We start from the raw sequence: 20407 nt of genomic DNA on the forward strand, positions 1-20407 counted from the left end.
AGTAGGAGTTAGTTAGCTTAGTGGGTGAGAAAGGTTGGGGGGCAAGCGTGAGCACTTGAGTTTGGATGTCCAGCACCCACATAAAAAGCCAGACATGGATACTGGTGCGCCTGTAAGCCCAGTGTTGTGCAGGGGCGGGGATAAGAGGACGGCTGGCGGGGGTGGGGGTGGGGAGGTGGAACTAGAGAGATGGCTCAGAGGTTAAGAGCACTGGCTGCTCCTCCAGCGGTCCTGAGTTCAATTCCCAGCAACCACATGGTGGCTCACAACCATCTGCAATGAGATCTGGTGCCCTCTTCTGGCCTGCAGGTGTATATGCAGACATATATCATAAATAAAGCTTAAAAAAAAAAAAGAGGATGGCTGAGGCTTGCTGGCTGCAAGGCTCAGTGAAAGACCCTGTTTCAAGGGAATACATCGGAGAACGCTAAGTAGAGGGCACCCAACAACCTCCTCTGGCCTCTCTAAATAAGCATACGGACACACACACACACACACACACACACACACACACACACGATTCAGGGGAGGGGGTACTGAGGTCTCTGGATGAGGCTCCCATCCACTTATGGGGGTGGGAAGGGCACACCATCCTTTACCTGCATGCTCACTGCTCAGTTGCCTGACAGCCCCTCTCCATTTCCACAGATGGAAGGCTAGATGGTGCTTCAAGCTCTCTGCCCTCGTGATTCCAAATCGCCTTGCCTCCAAAACTGGCTCCCCTACTGTTGTACCTAGAGCTCGGTGCATCGGCGGTGGGCCTTCTGCGCCCATTCCTCTTGTAGGTGGGCCACTGACCTTCACAAGTCCAGCTTCTGGAGGACAGGCTTTTCAAGGCAGGGTGCAAGGGAAATCCTGCCGCGACAGGAAGAGTGGCAGTTGGAGACTACGCTGTACGCAGCACAGAAGAGTGGGCAGTGACCCCAGGAAGGGCACGTCCAGGGGACATCTCCATTTCACTCCAGAGGAGGCTCTGTTTTACAGAAGCGTGGTTGTTGTTTTCTGAACGTTTCCCATGTAGTCCAGGCTAGCCTCAGACTTGCTATGTAGCCAAGGATGATCCTCCTGCTGACTCCTGGGATGACAGGCATGTGGCACCATGTCAGGTTCGCGCCGCTGGGGCCAGCACTCGGCTGAGACACCCCACGCCCCCACCCCCACCCCCCACCCCCCGCAGCCCATTTTTAAGCGAACAGGAGCCATGCTTCTTACGTGAATTCTCCAGATGGGAGAAGCCCGCGGTCTGGCAGCAAAACTGAGGGGATATGCAGATGGTCAGTTTAAGCCTCTTGGGAAGAAAACACCGCCCCCTCCACACCCATACACCCCACCCCCGCCCTTCACCTCTATTCCTACTCCCACCCCCTGGCAAGAAGCAACTTGTTATATCAACAAGCAAACGGGGGAAGCCACTAGGGCTGCTGTGACTCAGAACCTGGAAGAGGGGCCCTGAGGAGGATGGACGCTGAAGGAGCGAGGAGGGCCTCTGCCTACTGGAGAGAGCAAGAGCCCAAAGAGATACCAGAGGCTCCCTCGGTTCCTGAGGGTGGCCGTTGATGGAGCTGGCACAGTCTCTACCTGTCAATCCTCGCCTACCCAAGAGTATGGGTTGGTTATTCTGGACCTGGGGTCAGGAGGGGGCTTCCCCGTTTACTGATTAATTAAGTGCTTATTAGCGCCAATTTGTACCCCTGTCAGAGGAAGGGCGCCCGAAAGCCACGCCTGTGCTTCCGAGGATAGTGGGGGTGTTGGCTGGGAACCCCCTTCCTCTTCCATCCATGCACTCAGTGACAGTCGCCAACCGTGGCGCACGGACACGCGCACCGCACCAGGCGATGCGTTGCAGCGTGCGCTGCGCCCAGCACCGGCGGGCCCAGGGACGCAAGCAGGGCCGAGCATCTAGTCCCCATCCCCACCCACACCTTCCCGGGGGGGCCCTGGTGAGTGGCCGGGCCGGGAAGGGTTAAGCCCACAGAGCTAGTGGCGCGGCCTAGAGAGGCGGCGGCGGCGACGGTGGCGAAGGCGAAGGCAGCGGCCGCGGTAGTGGCGGCGGGGGCCAGGGCGCGGGGGCGCGGCGGGCGGCAGGGGCGGGGGACAGGATGCGGATGCCGGGGGGACTTCCTGTGCCGGCCCCCCCAGAGCCCCCGCCCCGGTCCGGCCGCTTCCCGCACGGACGCACAGCACGGGAGGGCGGGCGAGCGATCCGGGACCTGGCCCGGCCGCGGCGCCCGCCCCCCGCCCCTCGGGCACCTGTGGCCGGTGATCACCCAGGACCCTTGTCACCCGGTTCCCACCGAGCCGACCTAGGGCCCCAGCTTGGGCCCTGCTGCGCGCCATGGGCCACCCGGACCAACCCTGATCCCTGCTCCAGATTTGGAGCCCTGCCTCCCCTCCCTGTCCCTACGTGAGACTCTACACCAACTTCTGCGTGGGAACTCCACTCTGCACCTTGTCTTGGCCCAGGGCGACCTCGGCAGCTCTGACAGTGAAGACCCTGTGGAGTGCCCGTAAAGGGTTCTCCCGGGGGTGGTCAGAGCCTCCGTGGCGCATTCTAGATGGAGACACCTCCGGAAGGAGCTGGCTGAAGGGCCGTGGCCTTCACCTTGTAGCCCCTGATGACCACACCTCCCCTAGCGCAGAGGCTGCTACCGGCAGCGGCGGCGGCGGTGGCGGCGGGAAATGCTGTTCCAGGTGAGGCCTGGCGGGAGAATCTAGCAGGCGCACAGGGACGCTTCTCGAAGGAGGGTTCCTAAAGCCAGAGCGAGATGTATAGTCAACTGGCATGGGGAAGTGGGGGCGCCAGAATGTGGAGACCACTTCTTCAGAGCGGTCTTGGGATAGGGACACAGGCCTGCAGAAGGCTCCTGCTAACAGGCTACAGTGCTCTGGACACCTACTTCCCCAGGGACTTGGGGTGACACCTGAACTATATGGCCTTTAAATCCTGGGGGGCAGGGAATGGTCATGATTTGGAAGGGGACAAGGGGCTGTGCCATGGATACCCTCAGGCGTGCCTCAAACTTCCCAGCCTTGGGAGAGGCTGGTTCCCACGGTTATGTTTCAGTGTAAGCAGCCTCCTGCCACTGGTCAGCTGAGGTGGAACCCTGTGTGTATCCATCAAACAACAGCTCTGGCTGTTCTGCGCAGGAAAGGGGTTCAGCCGCCACCACCTTCCTTTTGAACAGTTTCCTTTATTTCTCTTAGCACAGCCTGCTCCCGGAGACCCTGGTGTGACCACCAGGATGGAGCTGGGCCCAGCAACAGAGACCTTTGTGTTGGAGCTGCGGTGTCTTGAGGATGGGGGTCCAGGGCCTGACACCCTCTCAGGTGAGGGTTGGGGTGTGCTGACTGGGGGCCCCAGCAAGGACTCTTTAGTTGAGTTGCAAGCGGGGAACAGTCCAGACCACAACAGGAGGACCCTCATGCCTGCTAATCTCAGCTACCTTGAAACTTGATTTAGTGAGTTAGGACCTGTCCAGGTGGCAGTCAGGTCAAGGTCTTGCTGCAGAGAAACACCTGGACAGATTCAGTGGCCTCAGCCCTAACCACCCCCCCTCCCCCACATACCTGGGCTGGCTCTAACCTGCTTTTCCCAGGTGGCCTACCATCTCCCACCTGGGACTGGAGAGTTGGCCTCTTTTTCTAATGCCTCGGACACTGGCTGCCTGGCTTCTTTTCTCTAGGTCCCTGGTTCTTGTTTCCTCAGCATCTTTCCCTCCGCCTGCCACACAGAGGCTCCCATGGCGTGGGACTTCCCACTCCTCTTCCCGGGACGCTTGCAGGGGTAGCCTTCAAGGGTGGACCGGACTCAGTTTTCACATCCTGTGGGGGCAGGCTTGACCAGAGCTGAGAGGCAGGAAGAGCTGGGCATTGGGGACACATGCCTGGAACCCCAGAATATGAGAGGCTAGGGTGAAGGGTTGCAGTTTGACAGTATGACCTGTGTAGTGAGTTCCAGGCTAGGACTATATACAATGAGACACGGTTGCAGAGAGAGAAAGAGAGAGAGGGAGAGAGAGAGGGAGAGAGAGAGAGAGAGAGAGAGAGAGAGAGAGAGAGAGAGAGAGAGAGAGAATATATATAAAAATCAGAAAAACTGGAAGAATAAAGTGATAGAAAAAATGGGGAACGTATGAATTGAACAAAGACTCTTTCCATTGTAAATTTAACTCTAGCAGGCACACACTTCAGGTGACATCTAACTACATGCTCAATAAAATGCTTCTGTGGAAACTGCTGTCCCAGGAAGTCAGAGTGACCACGTGACCAAGCTAGAAATGAGGAGATTCACACAGAGGTGAGGTCTGTCCCTGCAGAGGAACCAGAAGAAAGGAGTGTGTGAGAGGTGTTGAGGTTGCTGTAGGGAAATGTCCTCAGAGCTGTCTTCATCTACCCAGGTGGTCTATAGAAATGTCTCTGAAAAATGTGTTCTAGAGGCTCGGGAGGGAGGTGGCTTGGCGGGGAAAGTGCTCACCCTACAAGCTTGAGGATAAGATTCGAGTCCCTCCCTCCCCCCCCAAAAAAGAGTTCCGAGTCCCTAGAAGTCACTTGGAAGCATGCTAATTCGTGTCTGTAATCCCAGCACTTCTATGGTGAGATGGGAGGCAGAGGCATGAGCATCCTCCGAAGTTCTGGGGCCAGCTAGCCTGGCTGGCCTGTGCAGTGGCGGACAAGAGACCCTGCCTCCAAGGGGAAGGTCAAGTCCAACAGCCAAGGTTGTCCTCTGACCTCTCTAGGTGTGCTGTGGCACACATATGTCCCCACATGCACACCCATGGACACACATGCACACCCATGGACACACATGCACATATACACAAGGCACACAGATTTTTTAAAAATGCATTCAATGAAGGTGATTAGAAAGTTTTTTTTTCCTAAAATATAATTACACGCAACTTTTTTTTTTTGGTATGTGTGATGTGCATGTGTGTATTCAGGTTTCTTGTCTGTGTTTGGGTGCTCATGTGTGTGGGTGTGCATGGACGTGCGTGTACCTGAAGCACCAGGTGGATGTCATGAACCATCCTTGATCGTTCTTCCACCTTATTCACTGGGGCAGGGTCTCTGAATCAAACCCAAAGCTTGCCTATATGCTGTTCTTTCCAGCAGCTTCCTCCAGGGATCCCCTCTCTCCACCCATGAGGCTGGAGTTGCAGGTATGCTGCTGTGCCCAGCTTTTCAGTTAACTTCTGAACTGCAGACTCCCACCTGCCCTCCCCAGCTCCCCTCCCCCGCTTCCTTGATACTTCAGGATTTTCTAGAAACAACTTGTATCCTTACAGAAATGGCTCATTATTCACAAACACGGCAAATTTCACTTAAAGTATGACCATTGCCAGGCTGTGGTGGCGCACACCTTTAATCCCAGCACTCGGGAGGCAGAGGCAGGCAGATCTCTGTGAGTTCAAGGCCAGCCTGGTCTACAGAGCTAGTTCCAAGACAGCTAGGACTACACAGAGAAAAACTGCTCCAAAAACTCAAATAGGTCAGGTGTGGTGGCCCACGCCTTTAAAACCAGCACTCTCGAGGCAGAGACAGGCAGATCTCTGTGAGTTTGAGGCCAGCCTGGTCTACAAAGTGAGTCCAGGATAGTCAGGGCTACACAGAGAAACCCTGTCTCAAAAAACCAAACCAAACCAAACAAAAACAATAAACTAAATAGATGATAGATAGACATATGAATGTGGCCATAAATGAGGTCAGAGTCCAGCCATTGGAATAGCTGGTTGCCCCTGAATGAGGAGAAAGTGCTAGCAACCTATCGGGGAATGGGATCAGGAGCCCCAAGCTCCTGTGTTGGTATCAAAACCAAGAGCTACCTGGTGGGCTTGTGTGAAGGAGGCTCAGAGGGAGTCAGAACAAAGTAATCAGGGGGCTCTGGGGGTGTCTGTGCTGTCACCATTGCCACTTGATCCCACATTTTTGCATCCTTGCTCAGAGCCCCTTAGTGTATCCTAAGTGCATTCTTTTTGGGAGTCTGGTCCAGATAGCTGCCTATCAATTCTTCTCTCCTGGCTTCCTGCCATTTCCACTACAGGTGGCAGTGGTGGGAGTGAGAGCCAGGAGGAAGAAGAGGTTCAGGAGAGGAGCAGCAGCAGTCCACAGCCACCAGCATTTGCAGCCCCAGTTGAGGCCAGTAACGGTACTGAGGCAGAGCAGCTGGGACCACAGGACTTGCGAGTGCGACGGTTCAAGCAGCAGCCAGAGCTGGACCAACAGCTGCAACACACACAGTTGCAAGAGCAGCAAGCTCAGCATCAGCTGTTGGGATCTCAGCCAGAATTGCAGCAGCAGCAGCAGCAGCAGCAGCAAGATGGGCAGCAGCAGCTGTCTCCGCTGCAGCAAGAACGTCAGGAAAACCTCCAGTCCGTGCCGCATCAGACACCAATACCACAGCTGCAGGTGGGGCAGCAGCCGGGACTTGTACCACAACAAGGCCAAGAGCAACAATTGTTGCTGCAGCAGCAACAGTTGAGGATGCAGCCCCAAGGGCAAGAGCAACAGCTGTTGCGACAGCAGCAGGAACAGCTGCAACAGCAGCAAGTGCAGCAGCAACAGCTATTGCAGCAACAAGTGAAAGAACAGGCTTTGCTGCTGCTGCAGCCGTCACAGCAGTCAATGCAAGAGCAACAGCAGTCCCAGCAGCAGCTTCTCCAACAGCAGCAACTATTGCAGCCACAGGGACAACAGCTGCAACAGCCGTTGCAGCAGCATGTGCAAGATCAAGCACTGCAGCAGCAGTTACAGCAAGTGCAAGAACATCAGCTGTTGCAACAACAGGAGCAGTTACAGCAGCAGCAACTGCTGCTCCAACAACAGCAACTATTACAGCAGCAGGGACAATTGCAACAGCAACAATTGCAGCATCAGGTGTTGTTGCTGCAGCCACAGGGACAGTTACAAGAGCAGCTGTTGCTTCAGCAGCAACAGGCACAGTTGCAGCAGCAGCTGTTGCAGCAGCAGCAGGCACAGTTACAGCAGCATCTATTGCTACAGCATCAAGAACAATTGCAGCAGCAACAGTTGTTGCTACAGCAGCAGGAACAGCTGCAGCACCAGCAGCAGCTGCAGCCTCGTCCACTGGAGCCAGAGGAGGAGGAAGAGGTGGAACTGGAGCTCATGCCAGTGGACGTGGGGTCTGAGCAGGAGCTGGAGAGGCAACAGGAGCTGGAGAGGCTGCAGGAACAGCGGCAGCTGCAGCTAAAACTGCAGGAACAGCTGCATCAGCTGGAGCAGCACCTGGAGCAGCAGCAGCGGCTGGAGCAGCTACAGCAGCAGCAGCTGGAGCAACAGGAGGTGCAGCTGGAGCTGACCCCCGTGGAGCTGGGGGCCCAGCACCCGGAGCTGCAGCTGGACCTGACCTCTGTGCAGCCAGAGCTTCAGCTAGAGCTGGTACCCGCTCCAGGAGGTGGCGCAGCACCAGCTCCAGCCACCGTCGTGGTGGCTCCTCCAGGTTACGTGGTGCTGCAAGAGCTCATGGTGCTGCCGGCTGTGGCCACATCCACTGTGGTGGCCATCCCAGGTCCCGCGGGGAGTGCTGCTCTGACCCCTGCCAGACAGAGGAGGAAGCGGCGAGTCCGGGACAGGCCAACCATCTGCGGGGAGTGTGGCAAGGGTTTCAGCCGCAGCACGGACCTGGTGCGACACCAAGCTACGCACACTGGGGAAAGACCGCATCTCTGCAGCGAGTGCGGGAAGGGCTTCTCGCAGCACTCCAACCTGGTGACCCACCAGCGCATCCACACAGGCGAGAAGCCCTACGCCTGCACCTACTGCTCCAAGCGCTTCAGCGAGAGCTCGGCGCTGGTGCAGCATCAGCGCACCCACACCGGAGAGCGGCCCTACGCCTGCGGCGACTGCGGCAAGCGCTTCAGCGTCTCCTCCAACCTGCTGCGCCACCGCCGCACCCACTCCGGTGAGCGGCCCTACGTGTGCGAGGACTGTGGCGAGCGCTTCAGGCACAAGGTGCAAATCCGCAGGCATGAACGCCAGCTGCACGGGGCAGGACGTTCCCGAGGCCTGGGCCTCCTGAGGTCCTCCAGGCCTGCACCCTCGGGAGGCTCCACAAGGGCCCAGCAAGCCTCTGCATCCGGGAGGTCTTGAGTGGTGTGAGAGATAGCCACACACACCTGGACCCAAAGTCACGGTCTTAACCCCAGTCTGGGGTCTTTCTGAGTATATTGAATTATCCTTAGAAAAGGAAGACTTCCGTCTTTTCCCAGCCTCCCCTCCCCCTGGCACCAAGTTCGCAGATTCACTCTCCCCCCCCCCCAAAAACCGTGCACAAAAGAACATCTCCGTGTGGGTGAGAGAGACTGCCCAATTTTGTTCCTTCCTTGGAAAATTTGGACTGAGACTCGCCTGGTGGCAAACAACTCGTGAGGTTTGATACAACCAAACAGTAACCAGCAAATGGAATGTGCAGTGTGTGTGTGTGTGTGTGTGTGTGTGTGTGTGTGTGTGTGTGTGTGTGTGTTTTGCAGGGAGCTTAGAAATGAATGGGTGGGTCTGAATACTTAAGGAGGGACTGGGCTGGAGAGATGGCTCAGAGGTTAAGAGCACCACCTGCTCTTCCAAAGGTCCTGAGTTCAATTCCCAGCAACCACATGGTGGCTCACAACCATCTGTAATGAGATCTGGTGTCCTCTTCTGGTGTACATGCAGGCAAAGCACTATATACATAATAAATAAATAAATCTTTAAAAAAAGAAGGACTGAAAAAACCAGAGCTGAGGATGTAGCTCAGCTGGCAAAGAGCTTGCTTAGCAGAAAGGCCTGGGTTTCATCTCCAGCAGCAAAACAACCTGGTGTGTTGGCACCCATAATCCCATGGAGGCAGGGGGAAATAGCCTGGGTTACATGAGACCCTGCCTCCAAAAAAAGAAAAGAAAAAGAAAGTAAACTAGCCTTCACAATACAGTGCACTTGGGCAAGGCGACGAATGGTTGTAAGTGACATAAACCTTGAAAATATTTGTCAGGTTGAAAGGCAGAAGGGTGGACAGAGTTCTGGTGCAAATGTCCGTGTTCATAGACACCGTCACGGTGGCAATCACGTCAGTGTGCAAATAAGAGGCAGGAAGTTCTGCTCTGGGTAAGTCAAACCTTCCTCTCCAGGGATTCCAGATTGCAGACGTTTGAGGAAGGTTCTGGGCCTCTGTTGCAGTGTTCCCATGCCTTCTGTACCTCCCTACTATCCATGCCCTCATAATAAGAGCTCATGTGAAACAGGGATTTCCAAGAAGAGCCTGCTGAGAACTTCCGGGTAGCCCCCTTCCAACCCAAGGCGTCAGCACCATATAACCAAGGGAACCGTAGTCTCCAGGGCCCTGGGCAGTAGGGAGAAGTGACCAGAGGAGACCCCGACCCTACCTCGAGGCTGGGGATGTGGGAGGAATGTTGGGGACAAGCACTGGAGGGGTATCAGAAAGGCTGCAACATGACGTTTGCCAAATCATGTAGGGCAGAGCCTGGGGGAGCCGAGCGTCTGTGGGAAGGTGTGCAGGTGGAAGGAGACCCTCCCTGGCCCTCAGCCACTTCCTGCCCCACCTGCCCTGACTGCCCAGTGTGGCAGTGGCTGCTTGGTCCCTGCCCTTCCTCTGCCCTCCCTGCTTCTCTCTTGCTAACACAGCCCGCCACGTTTTATACCTGTATTGGCAAGTGAGAAACAGACCATGGAAAATAAAGTGAAGAATACCGTGTGTCCTGTCTGTGGCTCGAACTTTGCATTTAATGTCTTGCCTGGAACTCCTAATCTTGTGGGGTTTTTTTTTCTTCCCTCCTTGGAAACAGGCTTGCATAGCCCTGGCCACTTCTTCTCTCGTTTGTTTGAAACAAGGTCTTGTGTAGCCCGGGGCTGGTCTCAACTTCACTATATTGCAGAGGATGACTTAAAACTAGCCTCTGATTCTTCTGCCTCCACCTTCCGAGTACTGGGCTTACAGATGTGCACCACTGTGTTCAGCGTATGCAGTGCTGGGGATTGAACCCAGGGCGTTGTGCTAGACTGGCTGGCTAGTGAGCTCAAGGGATCCACTTGTCTCTGCACACGCAGCACGCGTGCGCGCGCGCACACACACACACACACACACACACACACGCGCTCTAACATTATGTGCTACTACACCTGTGTTCTGTGTGGGCGCTGGGGATCTGAACTGGGGTCCTTAGGCTTGCACAAGCCCTTTGAGGACTGAGCTGTCTCCCTAGCTCAGAACAAACCTTTCCAAAGATGAAAATAATGTGGGTCTAGGCCAGTGGTTTTCAACCTTCCTAATGCTTTGACCCTTTAATATAGTTCCTCATATTGTGACGACCCCAACCATGAACTTATTTCTGTTGCTTCTTCATCACTGTAATTTTGCTACCGTTATGGATGGTAATGGAACTATCTAATGATACGCAGGATGTCTGTTATGTGACCCTTTTGAAAAGCTCATTCCACCCCTAGAGGGGTCGAGACTCACAGGTTGATAACCTTTGATTTAAGCCAACAGTATGAACACGATGCCTCTGAACATATTTTTCTTTCTTTTCTTTTCTTTTTTTTTTCATTTCCGAGACAGGGTTTCTCTGTGTAGCCCTGCATACATTTTAAGATCTATTTTTATAGCTGGGCTTGGCGGCCCATGCCTGTAATCCCAGCACTCAGGAGGCAGACACAGGTGGATCTCTGAGTTCAAGGCCAGCCTGGTCTACAAAGAGAGTCCAGGTCAGCCAAGGCTACAAAGAGAAACCCGGTCTCAAAACAGCAGCAGCAGCAGCAGCAGCAGCAGCAGCAAGATCCATCTTTATTGTTTCTAATTAGGTTTGTGTGCGCTGCATATGGGTCTGTATACATGGAAGCCATAGAGGCCAGAAGCGTCAGATCCCTTGGAGCTGGGGTTGTAGAGGGTTGTGAGCTGTCTGACCTGAGTGCTTGGGCACCCAACTCAGGTCCTCTGGGAGAGCAACAAGTGTTCTTAACCACGCCCGCTGCCTCTGAAGACATTTAAAAAGTGAGTCCCTCTCAGTGGCACGTCCCAGGGTAGGATTCAGGGCTTATGGGGAGAGGGTAGCTAGACACTGTCGGCTCCTACAGCTCCCTGCATCTACAAGGGCTTGGCCTAAGCCCCCCCCCCACCTGCAATTTTAGTTAGTTAGTTAGTTAGTTAGTTAGTTAGTAGTTAGCTGGTTAGTTAGTGTGAGCCATAGCCTGTTTGTGGTGGTAAGAAGACAGTTTTTAGGAGTAGATTCTCTCCTTCCACCAACCGAGCAGATCCCAGAGAGAGCACTCAAGTCATCAGGCTGTACCCACTGAGCTGTCCTGCCAGCCCCTGCTTCTGGTTTTAGCCGAAAGCTTTAGAATTGAGTGATTCTTCAACTTGAGTGAGCTGAGGCTACCCCCGCCCCCTTCATATACCCTTAACCCATATCACTTGTGTTCAGATCCCATTTTCGCCCTTGATGCTAGGCAGCAGAAGAGACCTGCCCAAGACACACTTGTTAGAGAAAATGAAAGCCAAAGAAAGAGAGCAGAGAAAATACATATTAAATAGAAAAGGTGCCAGGTATGGTGGCACTCACGTGTAACCCCAGCACTTGGAAAGCAGATGCAGGAGGATAGTGGGTTCAAGGTCAGCCTGGGCTACAGGAGAGATGGCTCAGAGGTTAAGAGCACTGATTGCTCTTCCAGAGGTCCTGAGTTCAATTCCCAGCAACCACATGGTGACTCACAACATTCTATAATGTAACCTGATGCCCTCTTCTGACCTGCATGTGTACATGTAGAGACTACTGTATAAATAATAAATAAATCTTGAAAGAAAGAAAGAAAGAAAGAAAGAAAGAAAGAGAAGGAGGAAGCAAGCCACTTGGGACGCTGAAGGAGGAGCCAGAGTGGGAGGCTAGCCTGGGCTACATAGTGACACTTTATATCAAAAAGACGATTGAAATGTTGTAACTAAAGAATGGGTGTCTGAGGGAAGCAGCAGTAAAAATAAATACAATGCTGTTCCAAAGTATTGTTACATCATAGCAAGGTCCGGAGCCTTGCGGAAAGTGGTAGCTGCAGGGCCTCCTTTCTCTCTCTTGAAAAGACATCCAGAGATGAGAAGACGGTCACACTCCATACACACACACACACACACACACACACACACACACACACACACACATTCACACACCTTCTCGGTGCTTTAGTTTGGGAGGGATAGAACTAAAAGCATTGTTGGCACTGGACAAGCATCTATTTCTAAGCCGTTCCACTAGCCCCCACTGAGAGATTCCAGGCAGGTGCTCCACCACTGAGCCACACCGCCATCCCCTTACTGGGGGATTCTAATCAGGAGTTCCACCACTGAGCCACACCCCCATCCCCTTACTGGGGGATTCTAATCAGGAGCTCCACCACTGAGCCACACCCCCATCCCCTTACTGGGGGATTCTAACCAGGAGCTCCACCACTGAGCCACACCCCCAGCCCATTACCGGTAGATTCCTGGCAGGGTGGTGAGTTCTGGGCTGTAAGGACCCTCCCACTGAGCCAGACACCCCACCCTCATCTTACTTATTTTGAATGATGATTTTGCGCAGGTTGGCCTGAAACTTTCTCTGTTGCCCAGGTAAGCCCAGGATTTCTGATCCTCCTGCCTCAGCCTCCTGAGCGCTAGAATTACAGGCATGTACCATTTCGCCCAGTCTCCAGTAGCAATTATTGCCCCTTGTTTCTAAAGCATATGGCTGGTAGACTGCTGAGTGACCTGCTTGGCATTAACAGAGTAGAGCTTAAGTTGTCCATGTGTTTAGAAACCGGAGGGCTAGCTCCTGCACCCCTGCCTCAGGGTGTTTCTGCTCTAAGGACAATGACACCCTTGCCCTGCCTGTATTGTGGCTTAGTTGGGCTGTTCTGTTACTGCTGACCTAATCTTGACAGGTTGTCACAAACTCACTAGAAGGGAATCGTTTTATTATTTTTGTAAACATATGTATATGTGTGTGGTGAGACTGTATGGGTAAGTCGCCACACGTGTGCGGGTGACCACAGAGGCCAGAAGAGGGCATTAGAGTCCCTGGAACTGGAATTCCAGGTGGTTGTGAGCTGCCCGGTGTGCCTGCTGGGAGCCAAACCCCTGTTGGAAGAGCAGCCAGTGCTCTTAACTTCTGAGCCATCTCTCCAGCCCATGGGATGGAATTGTTTTAAAGCAGTTTCACCAAAACGATATAGATGGGGCTGGAGAGATGGCTCAGCGGATAAAGAACTCTGGCTGCTCTTCCAGTGGTCCTGAGTTCAATTCCCAGAAGCCACTTGGTGCCTCACAACCATCTATAATGTGATCTGATGCCCTCTTCTGGCCTGCAGGCATACATGCAGGCAGAGCACCACATTCATAATAAGTAAATAAATAAATAAACAAATCTTTAAAAAAAAAAAAACAATAAGGATGGAATCTAATGGACTTCAAAAAGGAAAATATACATTTTTGGCACTAATACAATTTTCATGTCTCTCATACACACACACACACACACACACACACACACACACACACACACACACACACACAGTATGTCCAAGGCAAATGACACAGAAGTCCCCCAAATACATGCATGTTACAGTTAGCTGGCCTGGCGGCACAGCCCCTCATCCAAAGTCTGTGAAACCCAAGGCAGGAGGACTGCAAGTTCAAGGCCAGCCTGGACGATGATGAAGAGACAAGTCATCATCACTGTCGCCTGCTTAATTCCCGCTCTGCCCTCCACAGTGGCCTCTGTCAGTGACAGGACCATCTGCCAACCCAGCACTTTTCAGAACGCTTGCTCTTTGTGTCAGCTTTCCTGCTACTCAGCAATGGGGAGAGGGGGACACACCCAGCATCGCAAAGCACAGGCCATCCCGGCATATTTGAGAGTCTGTGAGTCGGGAGGGGGTTTGCATATCACAGTTCTGGGCTGTCCCCTCTGCAGTCCCCCAGCTGCAGACATGAACTATCTGTCCTTCAGAACATCCTGGCTGAGTAGCAGGACTTTTGTTGTGTGACAAAAGTGTCCTGGGGAGACACAACACACCCCAAATAGGGACCCCAGCACAGACCAAAGTACAGATACCACCAAAGTCCAACCTCAGGAACTGATGAGTTTTATTGGGGTCACTTACAGGAATACAGGCGAGGGGTTACTTACAGGAGCAGAAATGACTCAGAGACAGCTGTGTCACCAAAGCCCACCCCGGCATGGGTGACAGCTCACGAAAGCTGGGGATCTGGAGCTCACTGCGAAGCCTACAAGCAGCTCAACAGGGTGGACAGCGTCCTTTCCAAGTGACTCTAATCTAAACCTCTTCCAGGCGGCTTGGCTGGTTTCTGCATCGTCCAGGCAGCTGATCTGGTCTCAGAATTGTCTTTCCAGCTCAGCTTTCCTGACTTGTCTTCCTGGGTCTATTCAGCTAGTCACAGAGAGGCCGTTCAGCTTTTATCCCTTATTCTCACAGGAAGGGGGCAGGTCTAATGAATCTACTCAGTTTTAGGGACTTCCTGAAGCTATTTTGAGGCGTTTACCCTCCTGCTTAAGGAGCCTTCTTCAGGATAGAATGTTTTAGTTGGGGAGGAGACTGTTACGCACTTTCCTCGGGCTTCTGAAATGATCTATGAACCTTGGAGGGGGCAGCTGTCGATGCCCAGCTATAACTAAGGAATAGGCCACCACGCCACAGTAATGGTCCCTTGTCCTCAGGAGCTCCACAGCGGCCCAGTGAAGCTGACCACAACGGTGATCTCCAGGCTAAATTCACATGCTTAGAAGCCAGTTTGACAGGTGCATCACACCCATCTAGAAAAAAAACAAACAAACATAGAAATTGCTTTCCCATTGGGACCTAGGATTCCCCACCTTACCAAATACTGTCTTGGTTATGGCACTAGATGTGAACTCCCTCCTGTGGCGTGGGCCTTACATCCAACTGGAAGCCTGCCTTACTCGCCATAGTCCAGCCAATATCGTATGAGCGGGCACATCCTGCCGGGCATGATGGTGTTTTGGCTCGCAGGCTCCGGAGCCAGGCAGGAATGCTGGTGACCCTGCCTGCTTCCCTCTGGTACTTTGAAAGCCAAGCAGCAGGGTGGGAGTTTCCAGTTTGGTCCCAGCTTAATGTCTCCACGTCCTGCAGTCACACTGTGCACAACATGTAGGGTCTTCACCGTCTATATCTGGCATAACAGCAGTAGCAGTAGACTTTATGGTTTGTGGGGCCTTGGTGGAAGGGGGAGGGGAGAAGCTTCCCTGGCCAACAAGTCCCGGGGAAGTAGCCCACCCCTGGCCCTGGGGTTTTCACTCAGTAACCTTATGGCTGGTGGGAGTGTCCTTTTGGCTGTTTAGGGTACCTTTTGCCCCCCACCCCGACCCCCATTTCAAGCCCTGGCAGGGTTGTAAGGTAGGTAGCAGTACTTACTTACTTACTTGCCAGGTCAGAAGCTAAGTACCGTGGAGGATGCTGCCGCCATCTCCCTTTCCTGATGCAGCTCATCCTTTATACAAGCACGCTCCTGCCTGGCCCCTGTCTCAGCGGCAGCTGCATTTCTAACCACACACATCAGCGGCCAGGCAACCCTGATGCACCTGCTGCCAAGCCCGACTCCTGGGCACTCATCTCAAATGTCGCAGCATTTCCTGTAACCCTTTAGCTGTCTTTAGGCATTTCCATATTCATATGGTAGACCCTACTCACATAGCAGCGGGTGCTCGGAACAACCGAGCCATCTCTCCAGCCCCTGTGTGCCAGTCAGGAGAAGAAATCAATGTGCTTGTGGCCAGGATGTAGCTCAGTGGGTAGGGGACTTATCTAGGGTGTGAGAAGCCCTGGGTTTGATTCCCCAGGGCCTCATAAGTGAGGCATAGTGACACATACTTGTGGTCCCAGCACCTGGGATGTGGAGGCAGGAGGATGAGGAACAAGGCTTATGTCAGGTTTAGCTACAGGAGTCGGTCTCTCAGTCTCTTCTTTCTCTGTCTCTATCTCTCTGTGTCTCTGTCTCTTTCTCTCTCACACACACAGAGGGGGGAGGGGAGGGAAGGAGCGAGTGAGAAAGCAAGAGTGAAAGCTAGACACACACACACACACACACACACACACACACACACACGGGGGGGGGGGCGGATTAGGGATGGGGGAATGGTTCAGAGGGTAAGGACACTGGCTACGCAAGCATTAGGACCCGAGTTTGAATGGCGAGAAACCCACATGCGAAGCTGAGTATGGCTGCAACGTACCTGTAACCCCAGCCTAGCTATATAGGGCGTGGAGACAGGAGGCTCGCTGGGGCTTGCAGGGGGCCAGGCTAGCTTCAGGGAAAGCTCCTGTCTCAAGGGATTAAGGCTGAGAGTGATAGAGCGAGACATTCTTGAGGCCTCTGAGCGTGGGCACACAGTATGCACATACCACATGGACAGACAGACAGACACACACACACAGTAAAAATGCTAAAATCACATTCAAGTCGGAGGGCAGAGATCTGAGGCTAGAACCAGCTTAATTGGGAACATAACATGCATGGGCTATGCTGCCCAGGAGCTGGGGGTTGGGCAGGTGTCAGTAGATGGAAAAACACTAAGGAGTGGGGGATTCTGGTTAAACAGACCAAGGATGGTGCTTGTGGAGGCAGGTCAGGCTGACAGGCTATCAGTCACTTAGGGGTGGTGGGAGGGTTTCATCAGATACTGAGGGTGGGGCTTCTGGATCAACTGACTGGACGAGATTTTTTTTTTTTTTTGCTACAGCTGGGGTGTGCAGCGATGTCATGGAAGTTCAGAGGTGGAGACAGAGTTGGGGAGTCTCAGAGGGGTCCCTTGGGCATCCTTCTGTCTTCAGGCAAGATGCCCCACCCCAGTCTGTTCCGTTCTGCCTCTTTGCAGGGCCCTGGAATTGGTCCAACCCTGTCTGCTGGACCCTCCAGTCATCTCCATTTGTACCTAGCAAGGAAAGACCTGTCCTCCCCGTGTCCAGACCCCTGACCACTCCCAGGCCCCATGACTGTGCACGTTCAGCATCTGTCGCTGTTGGTCTCAGCTGGGATGTTACAATGGATCTGGATGTTACAATTGCCTGGGCAGGGCAAACGGGAGGGCTGGAGGGGGGGGGCAGATGTGGACATACTAGAGAGGGCCGGACAGGAAGTGGGGGGCTTCATGCAAAGGGAAGATGGCCCTGTTTCTCATGCTGGTGTCAAAAGACCACACCGCAGACCTGGGACATTCGGGATTCTAAAAGGGGAGTCCTGTTCCTGTTGCACACTTTCCATCTTCACAGCGTGCCACTTTGTCCATCAAGGTCGCCTCAACAGCTCTGTGTGTGTGTGTGTGTGTGTGTGTGTGTGTGTGTGTGCGCGCATGCACGCGCGCATACAGGGCACTCACTGGGCAAATGCCCACATGGAAGAAGGAGGCTGCTGTTAAGTGTTTTCCTTGGTCACTGTCCACCTTAGTTTTTGAGGCCGGGTCACTCACTGAACTCGGAGCTCACTCATTCAGCTGGATTGGCTGCCCACTGAGCTCCAGCCATGCTCCTGTCTTTCTCCGTAGTCCTCCTCCTCCTCCTCTTCCTCCTCCTTCTTCTCTCTCTCTCTCTCATTATTATTATTATTTATTTGTTTATTATCAGACAGGGTCTCCTTTTGAGTCCAGAGTTTGTTGGTTTGTCTGGACTGGCTGCCAGCAAGCCCCAGGCATGCTTTCATCTTCATTTCCCCAGTGCTGGAATTACACGTCCCAGCCACCACGCCTGACTAACCTGTGGGTGCTGGAGATCGGAACACAAATCCTCACGCTTGCTTGCGTGCCAGCCCTTTTGCCCACTTGGCCCCTGCATCGCCTCAACAGCGTTTACACTGTCTTCTTGCTGCTTGCTACCCCCACCAGCCTGGCAGACCATGACTTCTCTACTGTCCACTAGGTTGGGGCTCCCTGAATCACCCCAAGCTCCTGCCTCAGGCTGTCACCCAGGGCCACCTAGCAGGCTGGAGGGAAGTACTAATTACCTGGGCCAGGGAGGCACAGGGAGTCACTTGATTCTGCTTTCTCTCAGATGTTAGCATGGGGTTCTTGGGGGGAGGGGTGTGCCTCATAGTCACAGCTTATGGCTTTCCTTGATTCCTTGAGGGTGTGGGCTGTGCCTTCAGTGCTTTGTGACAAGCGCCACCCAACACCGTGGGTCTGCTGGTGACACTGTGTGCAGGAGGGGCTTAAGCCCAGGAAGGAGGGACAGCTGTTTCCCAATACATACACACATACACACACACATACATATATACATACATACATACATACGTGTGCGTGTGCGTGTGCGTGTGTGTGTGTGTGTGTGTGTGTGTGAACCCTGGGTATCTAACTTCAAAAGCCTTAACTTTATTTAATTTAAATGATTTTAGTAGTTTTAGTTGTGTGTGTGCATGCACATGCATGTGCGTGCGTGTGTATGTGACTGCAGTGCCCACAGAGGCCAGCAGTATGGGTCCCCCAGGAGCAAACCACCTGGTGTGGGTGCTGAGAATGAACTCAGGTCTTCCGGAACAAACAGAGCGTGCCCTTAACCACTGATGCCTCTCTCCAGCCCTCCACTCTATTTTTTGAGTCAGGGTCTCTCACCAGAACCTGAGATTCACCAATCAGACTGGGCTGCCTGGCCAATAAGCCCCAGGGATCCTCCCGGCTCTGCGTCTCTGGCACAAGGGGTACAAGCATGCATCACCATGCCTGGCTTTTTACGTGGGCGTTCAGGAAGAAACTCAGGTCCTCACGCTTGCACGACAAGCCTCTTACACACCCAGCCGATCTCCCCAGCCCCACATCTGGTTTTTTCCACTCTCTCGGGTTGCACAGGCCTGGGCAGGCATCGCCCCCCAGGCAGGCTGCCAATCCCCCCTCCCCTCCTCTAGCTCGGTACGCATCTGGTGGCAGTTGGACCAGTCCGTGATACGGGTGGGCTCAATCTCCTTTCTTCTTTCACAGAAACTGATCATCTGCTTTTGGTTTCCCATCGAGTAAGACTGGCTCTTCTTCCCTTCCCTGGTTTCTAGCCTGTCAGGTATCCTGCAGGGAGGCAGGGGGTTGGCAAGCCTTGGGCACTGGACAGGGAGGTGGAGGCACACTTGGAATCCCAGCATTTGGGAGCAGAAGGATCTCTAGGTCAGGGCCAGCCTGGGCTACGTAGTAACACTATCTGCTCTGGCTACTTTTTTCAGCTGCTGTAATAAATCACTCTAGCTAAAAGCATCTTAGAGAGGAAAGACGTGGAGAGATAACTCAGAGTTTACGAGCACTGGCTGTTCTTCCAAAGGTCCTGAGTTCAATTCCCAGCAACCACAAGGTGGCTCACAACCATCTATAATGAGATCTGATGCCCTCTTCTGGCCTGCAGGTGTCCATGCAGGCAGAGTGCTGTATACATAATAAACAAGTTAATAAATCTTAAAAAAAAAAATTTAAAAAAAATTTTAAGGAAAGGGTTTATTTGGACCGATAGGTTAGTTCATCTTCAAGGGAAGGCGAGGCGGGGACTGAAGTAGAAACTGTGGAGGAGTGGGGCTTACTGGCTTGCCTAGCTACCTTTTCTACACAGTTCAGGCCCCTCTGCCTAGAGGTGCCACCGCCCATGGTGGGCTGGGCCTTCCCACGTCAACTGGCAATCAAGAAAATGCAGAGACACACCCACAGGCCAATCTGACCCAGCGATTCCTCAATGGAGAGATCTTTTCCCAAGTACCTCAACTTGACAGCCGAGATGAGCTATCACACTCTCTCGAACAGAACAGAAAAAGTGGTACCAACACACACACACCCCTGCCTGACAGTGTGTGAACAAAATATACCTATTTTTTTTTTTTACTCCTGTCCCCACCCCTCCCAAAAGAAACCCTCAAATTTCCACTTGCATTCCAGACATCCACTGTAGGGGAATCCTAAGGTCTTATTTGCTTTGTTTTTGCTTTTGAGGGAGCTAGGGATGGAATCCAAGACCTCGAGCAAAGCTGGCCAAGCACTCGGCCACTGGATCACAGGTCTGTAGGCAATTGCTCTACCACTGAGTCACACCCCCAGCGCCTCCTCACTGGTGTGAATTCTGGGTAATCTGTCTGCCACCTAGCCACAACTCCAGCCTTCTCACTGTGGGATTTCTAGTCAGACCCAGTATTGTTAAGCTACCTCCCAGCTTTTAATATTTTTGGAGACAGGGTCTTTAAAGTTGCTCAGGCTGGCTTTGAACTCATGATCCTCCGGAGGAGCTGGGATTTTACGCTTGAACATTGTGTTTGGCTGCATGATTCTTATAACACACGACCCCCCCCCCCATTTGAAGCTGTCTCCCTTCACCATGTGACAAAAGGGCGTGAGAAAACAGGGAGTGAGCAAAGCATTAACTATGGCAAGAATATACATAC

General features: G+C 53.2%; 1 protein-coding gene across 5 annotated transcripts; it reads left to right on the forward strand.

Annotated features, from left to right (window-relative positions):
* Positions 1–1418: 1418 nt before the first annotated feature.
* On the forward strand, positions 1419–9728 carry ZNF853 (zinc finger protein 853). 5 transcript variants are annotated; one of them, XM_084761373.1, is made up of 4 exons: positions 1419–1940; positions 2464–2691; positions 3205–3327; positions 6041–9728. In XM_084761373.1, the coding sequence occupies exons 2-4, from the start codon at positions 2616–2618 to the stop codon at positions 8104–8106; spliced, it is 2265 nt and encodes a 754-aa protein (XP_084617499.1). In that variant the 5' UTR covers positions 1419–1940; positions 2464–2615; the 3' UTR covers positions 8107–9728. The 5 variants fall into 5 exon arrangements, 3 of the variants coding, with proteins under 3 accessions (XP_084617499.1, XP_084617498.1, XP_084617500.1); XR_014775360.1 differs by lacking the exon at positions 1419–1940 and adding an exon at positions 4176–4297 and having other exon boundaries at positions 2676–2691; positions 3210–3327; positions 6041–6179; XR_014775361.1 differs by lacking the exon at positions 1419–1940 and adding an exon at positions 4176–4297 and having other exon boundaries at positions 2680–2691; positions 6041–6179.
* Positions 9729–20407: the final 10679 nt, after the last annotated feature.

This window comes from Acomys minous (assembly GCF_964271855.1).
Source record: "Acomys minous genome assembly, chromosome: 16".
Taxonomy (NCBI): Eukaryota; Metazoa; Chordata; class Mammalia; order Rodentia; family Muridae; genus Acomys; species Acomys minous.

Excerpts from the sequence above, each read along its gene's own strand:
- ZNF853 (XM_084761373.1), top strand. The coding sequence starts at position 2,616 with ATGACCACACCTCCCCTAGCGCAGAGGCTGCTACCGGCAGCGGCGGCG. Across the intron at positions 2,692-3,204 it reads GGCGGGAAATGCTGTTCCAG|CACAGCCTGCTCCCGGAGAC; the intron begins GTGAGGCCTGGC and ends TATTTCTCTTAG. Across the intron at positions 3,328-6,040 it reads AGGGCCTGACACCCTCTCAG|GTGGCAGTGGTGGGAGTGAG; the intron begins GTGAGGGTTGGG and ends TTTCCACTACAG.